Here is a 17,490-nt window from a genome sequence, read left to right on the forward strand (position 1 = left end):
ATTAGAAAGGATGCTCTTATACAAGTTTTCCAAGGTATTTCATAAATTAGGTCAAACCCCAATACTCGTGCAAATATCAAACTAACAAACTAACATATTCAAATTTGGGCTCAATTTTGGGGGCGTATAACACCTAGCATTATGGCACGTCGTAACAATGATGTCATATTCCATCCAAAAGAGGTTGGAATAGTGGCAAATGAAACTTGCACAACTCAAAGCACATAATTTGATCACTGTACTAGCATATGATGACTTTTTTAAAAGTGAAGGGGCTAGAAATAGGCTTGGAAAGAGCTATGAGGAGACGCACTAAGGCAAGGGCACAAAGGGGAGTGTGGAATTGTAAGGGATTTCAATTTATGATACTACTGAAGAAAACAAGACATGACATGTTTTGACAAAAAAATTGATCCTACAATACTACCAATTAGCATTTTGGGAGAAGTTCGATTGATAAGGCTTACCTTCTTAAGGAAATTGTAGCCCTCCAAATGTACTAACATGCATTTGGAAAAGCCATACCAAGCTTTTTATTGTTCATCGTACATTCTCTTTCATTAACATTTTTGTTTCGTGAGATTTTTTTTTCTTAAATCAACTTTTTGGTTTCTATTTGGTGCTTTTGAAAGTAGCTTATGCTTTGAAATTCATGTTTGTAAATGACAAACGTGGAAGATATGCCTCTAAAAACCAGCGAAGGATAATTTTCTTCTTCCAAATCTATTTTCCTCGAGAAAAAGAAGATTGAATCCTTTTTCCTCTTGTTTCCCATGAAAAAAGATTAAAGGGCCTTATCGACCCAATCTCAAGAGTCAAATCACATTATCCACTATAATTAACAACATTAAGAACCAAATTATATTTATCTTCTTGTGATACAAATTATTAGTTACACTCCTCAGCAACCTTTATAGACACTCCTACCCACATTCAAAAAATCTCCTATAAATCAATAGAAAATAAACAATTATATACTTTAACCTAACAATAAACTAACAAATTTGTCAGAACATAAACAAACAAAACTTAATTCAAAAATAAATCATCACACAAAATCCAAAATTATACTCTCTTGAGAGCTTCATATCCGAAATGTGATCTCCGGAAGTTTAACATCTCACTTCTTTACTCCAGAAAACTCTGTCAAGCTCAAGCTTCCAGCATGTTGCACCCACTCGGGCAAGTAAAATATTTGAACTGTATGTATGATTTAAGAATATAAAGTTCAGACTTTTTTGATATCGATGATTTAAAGGTCCTTATCTACTAATTTTGAATTTTTCATAAAACAAAATCTTTTATTTATTTTTCAGGATGCTTTTTATAATAACCGAATACAAACATAAAATTCTGGGAAGAATTAGATCAGAGTAATACCCGTAGAAACCCTAAAAACAATGATTTATAGATACTAAAGCAAAAATTCTCATCTTTAAAAATGTCGACCCGCAGCACTTGACCACGTAAATATTTCTTGCAACTTTTGTTCCGCCTGTTGATCAAAACTGTGTGTTCAGTCATAGCAGTAAATTAGATAAATATATTTCAAGCTCTGCAACAAAACAAATTAAATATTTATAGCATTCAGGTTTTTGAGATGAACCGAAAATATTGTGAATTAATCTCATGATTTGGGGACGCGATATCACCATAGCGAATTAAGTGTTGGTTTGGTTCTACAAACACCAAAAGTACTCCAGAATTTCTATCAAATTTAATCAGGTAGACTGACTCACCATGATTACAAAATAGTTTTAAAAATTATATGGTCTTTTTTCTTTTTGTGCAATATCTTTCGTCAACATTCAATGAAACTTCAAATCCCATATCCCGAAGATGATTGAACATCACAGAGATGCATTCCTTCAGCTTAGAAGAGTAGACCTGCGAATGAAAAGAATATTGCTAAGAAATGAAAGATACAAAAAGAAAATAGTACCAAACTGCTCATATTTAACACAATGACCATTGGACTTTACCTTCCTGTCAGCACCAGCTTGCTTAGCAATCACCGTTTTTGGCCATGTCTCTACCAGCAGTTCTAGTTCCTGATTAACTGCAGACTTCTTTGTCTCAGACTGATTTTCCTGAGAAAAATAACATATCTTATAATTTGCACGTTATTGCATTTGTCTTCAAAACTAATTTTGAATTAAACAACGTAGCATGCCTGATCGAATTTTAAAACGACTTCAGCTGCCTTCTGAGGTTGCTGCTTCAATAGATAAGCCTGCACAATAACACTTCTTAATTTTCCCCATCTTTCCAACACCATCATACGTGCTTGGGAACAAAACATTTGACAAAGTTATCTTCACCTTAGCACACACAAATGTGCTTGGAACCGTCTGCGTGAATCCATATTGTAATAGCAGTTCCTGTACTCTCAAAACCAGTTTTATTTGACCTATAAAAGGAATGAGATGAGAAAATTTACATGCAGTGTTTGGTATTTTATAAACTGTATAACTCTTAACAAGGGTTCAATATCATGAAAATCCAAAAAAACATTTAAAAAACAAGTGTGGTGTATAATTAAATAATAATGGCTAATTATTGAATATTTATTTACAAAAACACATAATTTCCTCCCATGCAGGTTAGTGATAATAGACATAATATTTCCACTGTTAAAAAAAACTCTTTAAATGATTACATCCAGAACTATTCTTGCTCATTATAGAAAGGCAACCCAGATTCAGTTTAACTGAAGCAAAATAGCACAAAAAGGCCTCAAGTAATTGCTAAATATAATTCTGAAAAAAATTGTACCAAACTGAAACAGGGATCATAATATGATGAATAAACATACATGTTGATTTAATTTAGTACATATAGTATTTCAGGAAAAATGTCTAGCTCCATTACAAGCAACCAATCCACCCTGCCACAATATATTCTTGGAAAGTATAAATATGACTCTGACTAAATACATCCAACAGGAGTGTAAATTTAGCTAATCAAAAACCAGTACCTTCGACTACAGAAATACAGTTTGCAATACTAAGCAATTGAAAAGATGTAGAGAAAAGACTATAAGCCAACTTAGATGTAGGTTAGAGCACACACTCAGCCCAAAATGCCATACAAATGTAACTCAGAAATGCAAAGAAATTATCAGTAAAACAGCAAGATAATACTTTTAAAGTATATTCAAAATCCAAATACTCGTGAAATGAGCAAAATGCATAGCAAAGCTGAAATTGCAATGTATGACAGCCTAGTCTTGTAGGCATCACTGAGAATCTGAAATCTGTTCTAAATCATATATAAATCATAACATATGCAAGCAAGAACTACTAAGAAAATCCATCGCCTTCAATTATGCCTGCTTTTCAACTAGTTCTTCATTATTCAAACCTTCATAAGATTTTCACCTCTAGCAACAAGCATCAATTTATAGCCTGAGGCAGTGATGGAATAACTGCAGTTTACACATAACCGAAGGATTAGAAGCCCCCCCAAAATCCTATGCCATAAACCAAAAGTCCTCTCGACTTTTGCAAATATCATAAATTTTACAATTGAAGTTGCAAATGGAGCCTACCAAAACTGATGCAGGCAAAGGATGAATAACTAGCGCCAAAGGCACACCCAGCTATCCAAGCCACCCTGCAAGAGTTAACACAACGGAAGAAAACACGAGGAACAGCACCAAGGAAAGAGAGAACAAGGATATATTTATTGATTCATCAAATATTCAGCATGCATGCGCAGCTGTAAGGCCTTCTGGGTTACGGCCAATTACAAATGTACAACTTCCAGATCTCCAAATCAGCTTTTTAAATCCAAATATCTCTTTTTCTTTTGAACTCTCCCCAAAAATCTGCCCTAACCTTAAACCTAAACACCCTACTTATACTTGCCAAAATGGCTTACGGATAATTCTAGAACATAGAGAAACCACAAGTCAGCCCTCATCAAATATAATTAACTATACCAAAATTAAATGTGAGCAAAGTCGGCCCAATTGGAACTAGGCAGAATGAACTACTGTGCAAGATTACAAAGAAACCCAGGATGCTCCTGCATCAAATACCCCGAAGAATGGAAGAGTAAAGAATCTCATTGAAGATGGCATTAAATGTTTCTAAATGTGTTGTCATAACCTCTTGTCTCCTATCAATAAGAATAAACTACGACAACCTCCCAATAAGTAATAAACTCCCCAAGAATCTGTAGTAAGACATGCACTGCCACTTGTCACCTATGGCACACACCTGTGAAAGATGCTTCCACAACATTGTAAATGTAACATTTTGAAATGTTTATAGACCTGCAAATCCCAAATTCATGCCAAGAAGAAATGCATGTATCTGTATTTAATATTTATGCTCATGTATCTTTTCAATCTGGCACACGTTATTAAGCTGCACTATTCCAGTATACCTAATAATTGTTATTATTTTGTGTATTTAATTCAACCTCCTCTGTAACATAGAGGGTTCTGTTTTCTCCTCAAAACTGAGTTCAATCCTTGAGTGGATGCATGGGATTTTAAGACTTACAGATTTTAAGACTTACATTGTATAAAACCTACAATGCTTCAGTGATTGTTAATGTCGTCATTTGTTAAATGGCCCATTCTCTTCAACGCTTCTTAGCATCGACTCCCAGTTTTTGTGTAAACAAAGGTATAGTATGCAGTGTGATTTACCATCGTGCTTTCCCCATCGTCAATCTGATATAAACTTCAAGTTACATTGCATGACTTTCTCACTATTATAACCAACACCTTCAGATTGAATGCCTGTAGCTGAATTACTCATAATGATAGCTGAATTACTCATAATGATTACTGAATAAACATTGAATGGAAACAGCAAGCCCAGGTATGTGACTTAAATCTCCAAACCCCACTTGCTCCAAATTTCCATATCTGCTGTGTCATGTTTGCTTTTAGATGACTACAGTTCATGCAACTGGAGATCTCTACACTCCTCCTATGCAGGCTCGGGATAATGCTCAGGATCAATAATATCCAATAGAGTATGTTATCAGCAATATAAAACCCTGTGCAATAGTAGAATATCTATGAAGAACTTGGATTCTGGAAATAGGATGTATCAACACAAATCTAGTCATGATAAGGTATATAATGGTCAAACCACAATATGTGATTATAATCTTGAGTAGGTCTAAGATTTACTCAATATGAAAGTTTAGATCTACGGGCAATGGATTAATAATTTTAAAAAACAAGATCAGCAGTAGAAAAGGGTGATTAGAGTGGTATTTAAATGGAGACCCTGATTTACAAAAGCAGGGCTCCATCAGTTGTTATCTCGTTAAGTTACATATGTAGAATCTTAAAATCCACTATGGTGGATATTGCTGTGAGAAAATTTGCAACAAAGAATATAATTGTTTCCACATAACCCATAATAGATCTCAAACAAATATGTAATTAAAATCCATATGCAAGAAAATAGACAACATACCCACAAAATGTGACACAAGATACACTCTAGGAAATCCTGATTGAGGGAAAAACCCAACATCCATCACTATGCATTTTTCAACAAAACACTATTGCAATACAACCCATGGAAGCCTTCAAAATCATAGCCACAACCAGATAATCCATGTGAACAAGCATGAATCCACCTTCACAACTGCTCCATTGGCTAGCCTATCAACACTTGTCTTGATCGACTTTTCTTTGTCTTTTGCCCTACTTGTCTTGTCTTTACAACTACCCTAGTGGCTGCTTATATAGAAGCAAGTCCCACAAAATCACCAAGTGGTATTACATAAACCATGTGCTAAAACCATGTGCTAACTAACCCATTGACCCCACATTTAATATTGGACATTTAATTCTTTCCCCAATATAATATTATCACAATGTTACAATACAACTCATCAAATATATTCTATGGAAATCTTTACATGTTGTACGACCATCTAGGTGCTCCTAAGTGCAACATTACATAATAAAATAAAATAACACAATATAGCAATATTATGCAATGTGTGCAACATGCATAATCTCAACAATCTCCCACTTGTCATATGTATTGCATAGGGTTAATCCATAGCCACATAAATGAACAAGGGAACAATCCCTCCTAGCACATCCACCATCATGGATCAAACTACACCAAGTACTCAATCCTATTACCCACAAAAAAATCAAAGTATTCAACTTCTCAAACATGAATGATCCCACTTCTTATTATGCCACTGCCACCGGACATACATAGAGGCCATCCAAAGAGAAAGCCACCCAACCTGTCGCATTAGAAGATAATTAAATCTTGTATCAATTGAAATGTCAAGCACAAACACTTGATCCAAAGGTAATCGCATTTATCCGTAGTTGTCCAAATATCCATAGCTGAAATAGCACCCACAGCAAGTGTCAAACCCATCCAACTATCCATACCTCCAAACGTCTATCAAGTGAATCTCACATCATCAACATATCCAATCTGTAACCTGCAATCACTATAACAACCTGTTTTCCCAAGTCTTAATTAATAACTAACATACTCAAATACAGTTATTACTTCAACTTCATAGGAAGACAGTTATAACAATCATGTTTATGTGAAAGAGATTTACCATTAAAAATAGTTAAACAAAATTTCTTAACTAAGAACTTAAAACACCATCAATGAATTTACTACAGAAATTTAAATCTACATACTAGGGAATTTGAAATCAGAAATCATTGTAGGTATGCTTCTGCAACCACCCAGATTAATCCACAAACACCACTATAATAATATCAAATAACTATTAAATACCTCTATATAAAATTAGGGCATCGCAAACCACTGTATCAATTAGGACATCGATTACCATTGGATCATTTAGGGTTTCAAACACCAATGTATCGCTTAGGGCTTCAATTACCATTGGATCATTTAAGGCATCTAATACCACTGTATCAATTAGGGCTTCGGATACCACGAAATCAATTAGAGTTTCAGATACCACTATATCATTCCTTTCCTTCTGATTGCTTAACTATGACAATAACATAAGATTAGATGATATGCACGTACTTATTATTCATATAAATGAAAGACAATCCATAAATCTATCTCTTGCATCTAAGTGTAAAATAACTATAACGATAAAATAACTCAATAAATCTTACCTTCTTGCATATACATCATAAAAGTGATAATACCTGTTTTCCAACAAACAATTGAATGTATAACTTATCTTTGTCTGTTGTACGTCTGACAACTTTCGGAGAGATGAAACATTGTCAGGGGCTTTACCACCCAACATTGAACCACAGCTTTATCCCCACACAATTTCTAACGAAAAAGGCCCTCCCTACCCGGAACCGACAGTGTCCATCTTGTCATCCACTAAGCATCCTGGTGTTTAACCACACCCCTCGACTTGACAACAGAAGATTACAATAACAGGATCATGCATGAGCTATTAAATAATTCATATTAAAAATGATAAACATTGTTATGTCATAATTGATACTATTTCATGTTATTGCAAATTCCTTTCTCTCACCTCATCACCCATTTCCTTGGTTACACAGTCGGGTAAGTCCCAGGTGTTCGAAATTCTCAGAACAACCGATTCTATCAATTATACAAGAAGATTACATGCATCCAACATTTCACAACCTGTGATTACATAATTATGTTCTTTAAGGATTCCAGAATTTGATTCTAATATCCAGTGGCATAATAATTTATGGATCCATACCATGGTTACTTGGCTTTCACTTGCCATGAACAAAGTTAAATTTAAAGGTAAATTTATAAATTACAAACTAGATATCATCATGATAAATGTTGAGAATTGCTGCTATGAAATTCGATGTTATTCTTTTTTATTTTTAGGTTCTATTGCATTTGGAAAAACTCTCCCACAAGAGATACTATTCAACTGGATACAATGAAAGTAAGAAGAAAGTTCATTATAAATCAGAGGGATTATATAGTAAGATTAAAAACATGATCTTAAACAAAAGATAAGAGATTCTTGTGCCTAGCCGGCTGCTATAGAAAATAAACATATTGGAATGATAACTTAAGACCTGTTAAGAATTCGGTAATGCTTTGAAGATCTTGAAAACTAATCGGTTTCCTCCAGTTACTTGAGATGTCACCTTCAGAGCATACAATCTCTAATTCTTAGCCGGATTACTTACACAACAAAGGGAAGACGTCACTCTGATTGATCAAAGTTACTCATCGATAAATGCAAGGTATTGGCAGGAGTAAATTACTGAAAACTGAGATGAAGTCGTGTATTAAAGAAATAGGAAATAAAACAGCGGAAGGACTTCAGAAATGTGTAAAACGTACGATATTAATAATAAGTCCGACTCCTCTCATGGCTTCCTTAAATGGAGAGCAAACATCCTTGGTTCCCACTGGTTACAAAAAGATTATTTGCCCATTCGAATTTCCAAGTATTAAATCAATTGGGAAAAGAGAGGAAAAATAAAATAAAAAGGTTGGAAGAGAAGTTGGAAAGATTATGGTTTGATTATTGTTATAATTTATATTTACATACGTATATGTAAATACGTTAACGTGGTGACATCATTTTATTATATTATTATAATATAATGGTGTCGTTTTATTTTTATATCTATATGTACATATATATATATGGTGAAAGATCATTAAAAATCCTTTGAGGTACGTTTTATATTTTAACTAGATTATTTTTAATTAAATTATTTATTTAATAGCTCATGCGGGTCCCACAGATGTATCATGTTTCAATCGCTAGGTCCTCAACCCATTTGCCCAGTGATAATGATGCTCTTGCCTAATTCTTTTCTAACAATGCTTCCACCCCTTTGACGCATTTCCTGCAAGAAAATTTTCTGTAATTAAATTATATTATCATAATAAATTATTTAATCATAAATAATCATATTGGTTAACCATCTTCTCAGTTCCATGAATTCGTGATAAATGATCAACTAGCTTGTTATCTTCACTTGAAATTATAATGACTAACCATCTTACCATTTCACTAGATTATAACCAAATTAACTGTCAACTGACTTCATGTGAACCTCAACGGCTATATTTATATTAGGTCAAAAATTGGGATGTAGCAATCACAAGCCTCAAGAGAAATACTTGCCACATATATACCAAGAAGCTCCCACTACAAAAGAAAATGTCAAATCTGTAACCAATCCAATCACAACATCTCGAAGAAGTGAATCCATGTAGTCTCAAGGACATCCACAACACAAAACCAATATCCTACAAAAACAACTCTTAAAACAAGTCTACAATGCTTTCTCAAGTTCTCCACAACCAACAAAAGGAAAGAGATAAAGAAATAACCATGTCATTGTTGAAAACAACTGACCAATTGTATATTGTCTTTGATGTTACACAAAATGTCATATCTTTACCAGTCAGTGTCTACTGAGCTCACTTAGGCAATGAAGACAATTTCATGTGTCTGTTGAGCATTCTAGTGTTTACCAAGTTCAGAAGACAGTGTCTACCGAGTTCACTAGGCCACCAAAGAGAAGTTTGCAGAAGTTCAATGTTAACCGAGCTCACTCGGTTAACAAAAGAAAGTTGGCATAGAACAAGTGTTAACCAAGCTCACTCCATTACCAAAGTTGACGAAGCTGCAGTGTTAACCGAGTTCACTGGGTTAACACAAGAAAATCATTTTAGAGTTAGCGTCCACTGAGCTGGGTCAGCTAATGAAGGATTTTTTTGTTTTGGCATATTGAGTTTTATGAATTTGTTTGTTGGTTCTAGCCGACTGAGGAGATGAATATTAATTATTTTAAGTTGTATTCAAGCCAACTTGACAATGCACATGATATAAGGTCAAGTTGAGGATTGAATGTGTGAGAATGTGTGGAAGATAAGAAGATGCTTGGAGGAAGAGAATTGGAAGGATAAGCAGAATATCCTTGTTGGGCGGCAAAGATTAAGTTGATCAGGAAGGATCAAGTATTCGAGCCAGAATTGAGATCTAAAATCAGCAAATACAGTTGCAACAACAATCAGGTCATATCATTGTTACTCTCTAACCATTGTAGCAGTGTATCAAATCTCTTAACAAAGTTAAGTTAACAGCTTTTTGTTAATTTTCTAACTCTAACAAAACCACTCCTGACAGGGTGATTAGATCCTCTAACAGGGTCACACCTAACATTGTGTTTTGTAAACTTTAACAGAGTTAGCTCCTAACAAATCTCACTTCAAAAGAGTGAAAAACAGTAACTAGTTGCAATTGGTGGTTTTTGCCAAATTGGATTTCTACGTTAAATCTTGGTGCCACTTGTGTTCATAATATTTCTTTTATGTGTATGCAACTAAGTTAACTAAGGTTAATCACACGTAAAATCTTGAGATCTGCATATTCAATATTTGCTAAGCAACAGTTGTTATTTCAGTGCTTGCCGAGTTACAACATATTATTAGTGTTAACCGAGTGCCTGTGTGTTAATTGAGTGACAGCAGTTTCAATAGAGTTTATGTTTTGTACTAACATCTAAGGGATCTGGGATTTATTTTTGTAGTAACTGATCAACTCCTCTCCTCTCAGTTACTCCTCTTGTATTTCCAACAGTCATCTCTCACATGACATACATGAACACAAACTAATGATCACAATCTCCAACCCATCTCAAATTCAATGAAAGTGAAACCAAACATCTGGGAAGATAACCAAGATGAAAGAGAAACCATGTAAATCATAACCTGTATCATGTCCTTCTACACACACCTCTAGATATAAACTATGCAAGTATGATCTCCTCCATAAAACCCCAACAAAAAGTCACAACACCAAAATTATATCATATAACTAATCATGGATGTAAGCCTCTTGCGAGAAAATCAAACTCATAAACTATTTTTAAACCAAGGAATAACCACTCCTAATCCAAGGAATATGTTCAATGTCAAACCATCTCCCAAACTCAACCAACATAACAAAATATGCACAAGGAGATAACCAATGTCAAACCATCTTTCAAATGAACCCACCAGAAATAACTCATGTACCATAGCTCAAGATCCATATTCATGAAAAACAAGCATAAAAATAATGTACTTGAGAGAAATAATGGCCTATACCTCTCAAGTAGTAAACTGCCGACTAGACCAAAAGTGGGGAATGGGAATGCTCATCAAGATATCCAAGTCTCCAACCAAGACTTGTCTAAAAATAATCTCCTCTCAAGTCTATATTAGATGAATGCCCCTCAGACTTCCTGTTAAAGCCATCAACCATTCTAACAAATACTTCTCTAATTCAAGACAAATCAGCACACCACCATTTCTAAGTATCCATGAGCACCTATAACTAATCAATCTATGCCAACTCCAAATGCAACATAGCAATATCATGAAATATCCATCAAATAATCAATGTACTCAATACCAAGAAACTAAACTAAGATCAATGTCACAATTCCAACCATGCCCTCGAGAACATAAACATGACAGCTTGATCTAAACCATCTCAACCAAAGAGACAACATGCTCCATATGAACATTTTATAACATGTCAAAAAACTCTAGACGCATATGAAGACTATACTATGACATAATAATGAAACCATCATAATACCAAGGACATGTCAAATGAAACCATAAACCACACCTTTATCAAGAACCTTGTGAGTTCTCGTGATGCAACCGTCTCCACGCACCATGCAAATGTCAAAGATGCTTCTATAGCAACATGATCTAAGACAAACCTCCAACATCTGCAAACACTCAATAAGTATATCAATGTCAACAACTCTCACTCAACAGTGGTACCAAGTCACCCATGGCATCATAGAATCCATCTCTGACATGAAGATCTTTCAAATCTACACACACACAACCATAGTGTCAATACCAAATGAAACCAAGATCTCCAAACTAAGAAGATACAAACCAAACCAAGAACTAATCTTGCACTACCACCTCATCACAATCACAAGCTCCCACTAACTGTATATCCAAGCTATACATGACATCATGATGAAAAACCATCCTCTAACTATGAAAATCAACCAACGCATCAAACCATCAAAGAACTCAAAGTTCACATCATGAGCTCCTCAAAAGAAACCAATTAACCATGATCTTCAATCAAGAAGATATACCACCATAACTAAATCAGGAATCCAAACCAATGAACATCAAGGATGTACCTATATATCCAATCATGTCATGCCAAAATCCATCGCACCATGATCACATCGATGAACCGAAAAACTAACTCTCAGTCTAACCTATTAGCATAAAATAGTCAACCACAATCCTCCACCATGACTGTACGTGGTAACATCTCATCCACTCCTACATGAAAACAGATCAACAAATCATGTGATTAAGAGCATAGACAACCCAAATTCAAGCCATCAATTTGAATATGCATCAATAATGAAAGATCAATTGGCAAAGACAACTCATAACCAAGACATAAATGCAACTTGTAAGTATAGACCACTTACAACACTACACAACTTGTAGACCCAATAAGTCATCATGCATATTCAAACCAAAAACTGATAACCATATCATGAGACCAATATGAAACATGAACTAAGGATACAATGACATCAAATCCAAATCTTCAAAAATACAATGTCATAAATTCACAATGTTACTATGACCAATATATATCATAAACCATTTAGATCAATATATTACCAAATAAATCATGTCGAACTTGTACCAAATTTGAACCAATGTATAGAGCTCTCCAAGGGTTTTTCGTTGACTACTCGAAGTCCAAAATCCAACTTTGTATGCCCAAGTTATGCCCTAATTTGTGCTCAAAATAAATAATATCTAACTTTAGGGCTCTTAAAACTTGACAGAATGTTAAAATCATAAAATCAAACTTACACAAATTGTAGTGTTCTGAATTAGCTTTCCAATGATTGTAAGAAGTCCAAAACTTTACATCCTGAGTAAAAGTTATGGTTGTTTTACCAAAATAGTCTTTTTACCATTTTCACTGTGATTTTTTTTATTTATTTTTTGTGACGAAAATTCTGACAAAATTAAATTTGATAGCCGTCATGGGCTGAAACTATAAAACCTTTGCATTTTTCTACCAAGATGACCAAACTAGGATATATCAAAATTTATGGAAAGGTCAACCCAAATCCAATGGTGAGGACTGTTTTTGCTCAAGAGGTCATTTTTGGAAGCTCCCCCCTAAAACCCACATTTAAATGAAACATCCAAAAAATCCATTTGACCAACAATTTCACATGCCCAAAATCTGCCAACATTCCATCATAACAGTAAATTAAAAAACTTCAAATCTGCAATAAACAACTCATATATCTTGCCCTTTGTTTTATCCTTTCATGTATTCCCATAGATGCACTCTAGGGTTATAATAACAAAGCCATAGCTCTGTATGACTAGTAAGGAAACTTGCAACAAAGAATATAACTATTTCCACATAACTCATAATAGATCTAAAATAAATATGTAATAAAAATCCACATGCAAGAGAATAAACAACATACTCACAAAATGTGACACAAGATAAACCCTGAGGAACCCTCATTGAGGGAAAAACCCAACCTCTAAAAGCATCCATCACTATGTATTATTTAGCAATGCACCATTGCAATACAACCATGGAAGCCTTCAAAGTCATAGCCACAACCAAGCAATCCATGTGAACAAGCACGAATCCACACATTCCATGCCATGCTTCTAACCTTCACAAATGCTCCATTGGCTAATTTATCAAGCCTTGTCTTGCTCGACTTTTCTTTTTGTCTTTTTCCCTTCTTATCTTATCTCTACAACTACCCTAGTGGCTGCTTATATAGTAGCAAATCTCACAAATCCAACAAGTGGTATTACGTAAACCATGTGGCTAAAACCATGTGCTACCTAACCCATTGACCCCACATTTAATATTGGACATTAATTATTTCTCCAATATTAAATAATTACATCAAATATATCACAATGTTACAATACAATTCATCAAGTATATCCCATTGGAACCTTTATATGTTGCACACCCATCTAGGTGCTCCTAGGTGCAATATCACATAATAAGATAAAATAATACTAGCACTTGCACCCGAAGGAGCAAGGGGTACGCCGATAGTGACAAAAGGTGGAAGTCTATATAAGATGGTTGCCTAGCATATTTTTGTCACATATTTAATACAACATGAAAGGAATATAAGCAACAACAAAAAAGTTAAACATTTTTAATTTGACATACATAATTATTAAATCCAAGATGGTTAAACTCATTTTGGAAACTAATTAATATAAGAAGATGAAAATAAAGATCTACGATAAAAATCGCAATGTTTTGAAATTATCCATTAATTCCATGGGTTACTTTATAATCAATTTTAAGTCGAAAGAGTATTTTGTGTGTGTGCGTGCGCGCATGTGTGTGCGTGCGTGTGTGAGTGTGTGTGTGTGTGTGTGTGTGTGTATGAGAGAGAGAGAGAGAGAGAGAGAGAGAGAGAGAGAGAGGTTAGGAGTTAGTAAGAGAGAGATCTTAGGAGTGTGTGTGTGTCTGTGTGTGTGATAGAGAGAGAGAGAGAGGGAGGGAGAGAAGTTAGGAGTTTCTGAGACCTTGAGTTGTTATCGTGGATTTTTTATTGCTTGGTCAAAATTTGCATGTCTAGAAGATTTTTTTAATAATTTAAAAATCAAAATAAATTAGAATACAATTCTTTTCCTTCATTTTTTATCAATTAACAATTTGGATGAATGGTGGTCCCTGCATAGACATTGCATAAAGTTTGCACATATTAGTTTAATGTCCATTTTAGTCCATCAACTAGGTTCTTTAATCTAAGTTCTTGCTTAGTTGTGTGTCATTAAAGATCGCCAAGTTTCATCAAGTTACATAGTTATAATTCAAGTTGTGTAGATAAAACATGTTACCCATAGTTGCAAACATGGCTGGAGGCACAACTGTTTCAAATTCACCTCTGTATTGATTACTTGATTGCATAGGTATTGCACAAGACAAAGGCACACAAATTTTATATTTTAGTCTTACCAAAAAATGTTCATCGGGTTATAATTAACCTGTGTCACAAGGTTCGCCGCATTTCTTGTATGAAGTTCGAAATTCGGCGAATTCTAAAAGAATCTATAGCATTCGTTCTAATTCGCCCCAAAATTCGTACAAAATAGGGTTAGGGCTATTTTAGATGATACATTTGATTCTTTGAAAAACATTCTTGGGCGGAATTAATGGAAGTCCCGAAAATGAAGAAATATTATCAATGCAAGCAATGCCAATGTTGGAATCGACGGAAATGAACAAGTCGTAGCGATGCAAGACATGCCAACCGTCAAAAGAAAATCCCTGCAAAAGAAAATCCGCACAAAGAGATTGTCTACTAGGCATCTAGATTCCTTGCAACGCGAATCCTTTTCCAACATGGTGAGCGGTCAAAATGAGAGTCAATAATACAAGTCCCCAAAGTATTTTTAAGTCCTACAAATGTATATGCAATACTAAATAATAAATTAAAACACATTATTTAATGTACATATTTAAGATATATTTATTACTTAGCATACGTTTAGGGGAATTATTATTTCATATACTATAAATAACACTTTGCTAATTTATAGATTAATTAAATAAATAATTAAAACTTTAATTTTGTTTACATTATAATGATTTTAAATTTGTTGTAATGTTTACATTGATCTATTTTCTGTAATTTTAACGTATCAATTGTAAAACTAAAATATATACATAAAGTTTCAAATTTGAAGTAAGATTATTTTATTTTTATAAATAATTAAATTATTTATTTTATTTCAATTCATCTATGTTAAGTTATTTTTATAATTTAATCAATTTATTATTATATATAAAAAATCAAATTTATATAAGAACAATTTTATGTCGAATTTTTTTCCAAACTTTTTACCCTTGTCGAACTTCATCCGAATTTTATTGTTGTCGAACACGAACTCGAACTCGAACCTTGTGACTTAGTAATTAACAGAGTTATAATCCAAATTGTGTAGACAAAACATGCTACCCATAGTTGCAAACATGGCTGGAGGCACAGCTGTTTCAGATTCACCTCTGTATTGATTACTTGATTGCATAGGTATTGCTCGAGACAAAGGCACGCAAATTTCATATTTGAGTCTTACCAAAAAATATTCTATAACCACAATTGTATTTCCAGAGTAGTGGTTTTGCCCTTTACTAATTCAATTGGATAGATATGATATTTTTATGGAGATAATCTTAACATTTAGGATGGATGCACTTTAAAGAGTTTCATGTTGTGAACTCTAAAAATTCCAACACTAATAGTTGACATTGGATATATGAAAATATGCATAAATTAGTAAATTGCACTGCATCGCCACAAGACGCATCTTTTCACCATACCTCCATACCTATAACACAACTTTATACATTAGCGAAAGATGATATTGGAATGCATAACTGCAGCCAATTAAAAATTCAATGAAGTAACACACTGAGTCATATATATTAAGGGAACGCATGATAGTTTGTTCTTCTCTCTATAGTGAGAGTTGTTGCAATTGAGACTCTTCCTTTTTTCTAATAATAGTTTATGGATTATTTTTCGTTCTTGAATATCGGTCAAAGGATAATGGTGGCTCTATACGAAGGTTGCCTAGTGACTTTAACTCTTGATATAGTTGTAAAATTAAAACTTTGTCATTCCATTGTCAACATCAATAGTATGAAGCATGCCTAAAATGTCTATACTTGTATCTGAGATATTTTGTAAAGATTCAACATCTATTAGAACACCCTTATAGTATGGGTCATATTTGATCTTATATTGTAATGCAGCCCAAACATGACTCCTACTTACTTACATTTACGAATAAAACACTGTTACAAATGAGGTTTTGTCTCTCAATAGATGTAACCGTGGCTCACTGTTTCACGTAAGTTTGGTTTTAGTTCTCTGAATTAATCCCATGGACTTTCTTGCACATCTAAATTCGAACATCAATAGCCCAAGAAATCACACACACACACTCACACTCACACTCACACTCACACACACACACACACTTCGTGCAATAAGATGAGAATAATATCAATCTCAAACCAAAAGAGTAATAACCTATTAAAAAATGTAGTGTAAAGAGCAAACATTGCAAGGTAGTAGAAACATCATTTCTAGACTCAATCACCAATTTTTTAATTCACTAAAAAAAATATCATAAAGAATTACATTGTTGGTAAAGATCCTCATTGGATTGAACTAAATGCAATCATAAACATTTAAATTCAATCACCAATTTTTTAATTCGCTAAAGATATATCATAAAGAACTAAGTTGTTGCTAAAGATCATCACTAGACTTAAATAAATCCACTCATAAACATTTAAATTCACCAAATGTATATTTTTCTTTTTGTAAGATTGACTTGTGGCATCCTTGGGAATTAAATGGAGATGCTTAGACTACAAGCTTTTCCTTAGGTTGGATTTTTATAATAGTAGTTAAAATTTAGCAACCAAGTTTATAGTTGGGAGGGATTCAATGTT

At 33.8% G+C, this 17,490-nt stretch overlaps 1 protein-coding gene across 3 annotated transcripts in view; it reads right to left on the reverse strand.

The window, feature by feature from the left end:
* Positions 1 to 838: 838 nt before the first annotated feature.
* The window catches only part of LOC149540521 (uncharacterized), a 67,153-nt gene continuing 50,501 nt past the window's right edge, over positions 839 to 17,490 (reverse strand). The window contains exons 8-13 of one of the 3 annotated variants that reach the window (XR_016356412.1): positions 2,322 to 2,410; positions 2,174 to 2,233; positions 1,983 to 2,090; positions 1,740 to 1,887; positions 1,072 to 1,495; positions 839 to 945 (exon numbers count right to left, since the gene is read on the reverse strand). Coding sequence is in view for 2 of the 3 variants with exons in the window: in XM_089801607.1 (XP_089657733.1) it covers positions 1,765 to 1,887; positions 1,983 to 2,090; positions 2,174 to 2,233; positions 2,322 to 2,410 (380 nt within the window). In the remaining variant the exon portion in view is untranslated. Of the gene's footprint in view, positions 946 to 1,003; positions 1,509 to 1,739; positions 1,888 to 1,982; positions 2,091 to 2,173; positions 2,234 to 2,321; positions 2,411 to 17,490 lie in introns of those variants that run through there. The other 2 variants (XM_089801607.1, XM_089801606.1) reach the window with 2 other exon arrangements.

This window comes from Cupressus sempervirens, chromosome 9 (genome assembly GCF_028749045.1).
Source record: "Cupressus sempervirens isolate cs-2001-9-10 chromosome 9, ASM2874904v1, whole genome shotgun sequence".
Taxonomy (NCBI): Eukaryota; Viridiplantae; Streptophyta; class Pinopsida; order Cupressales; family Cupressaceae; genus Cupressus; species Cupressus sempervirens.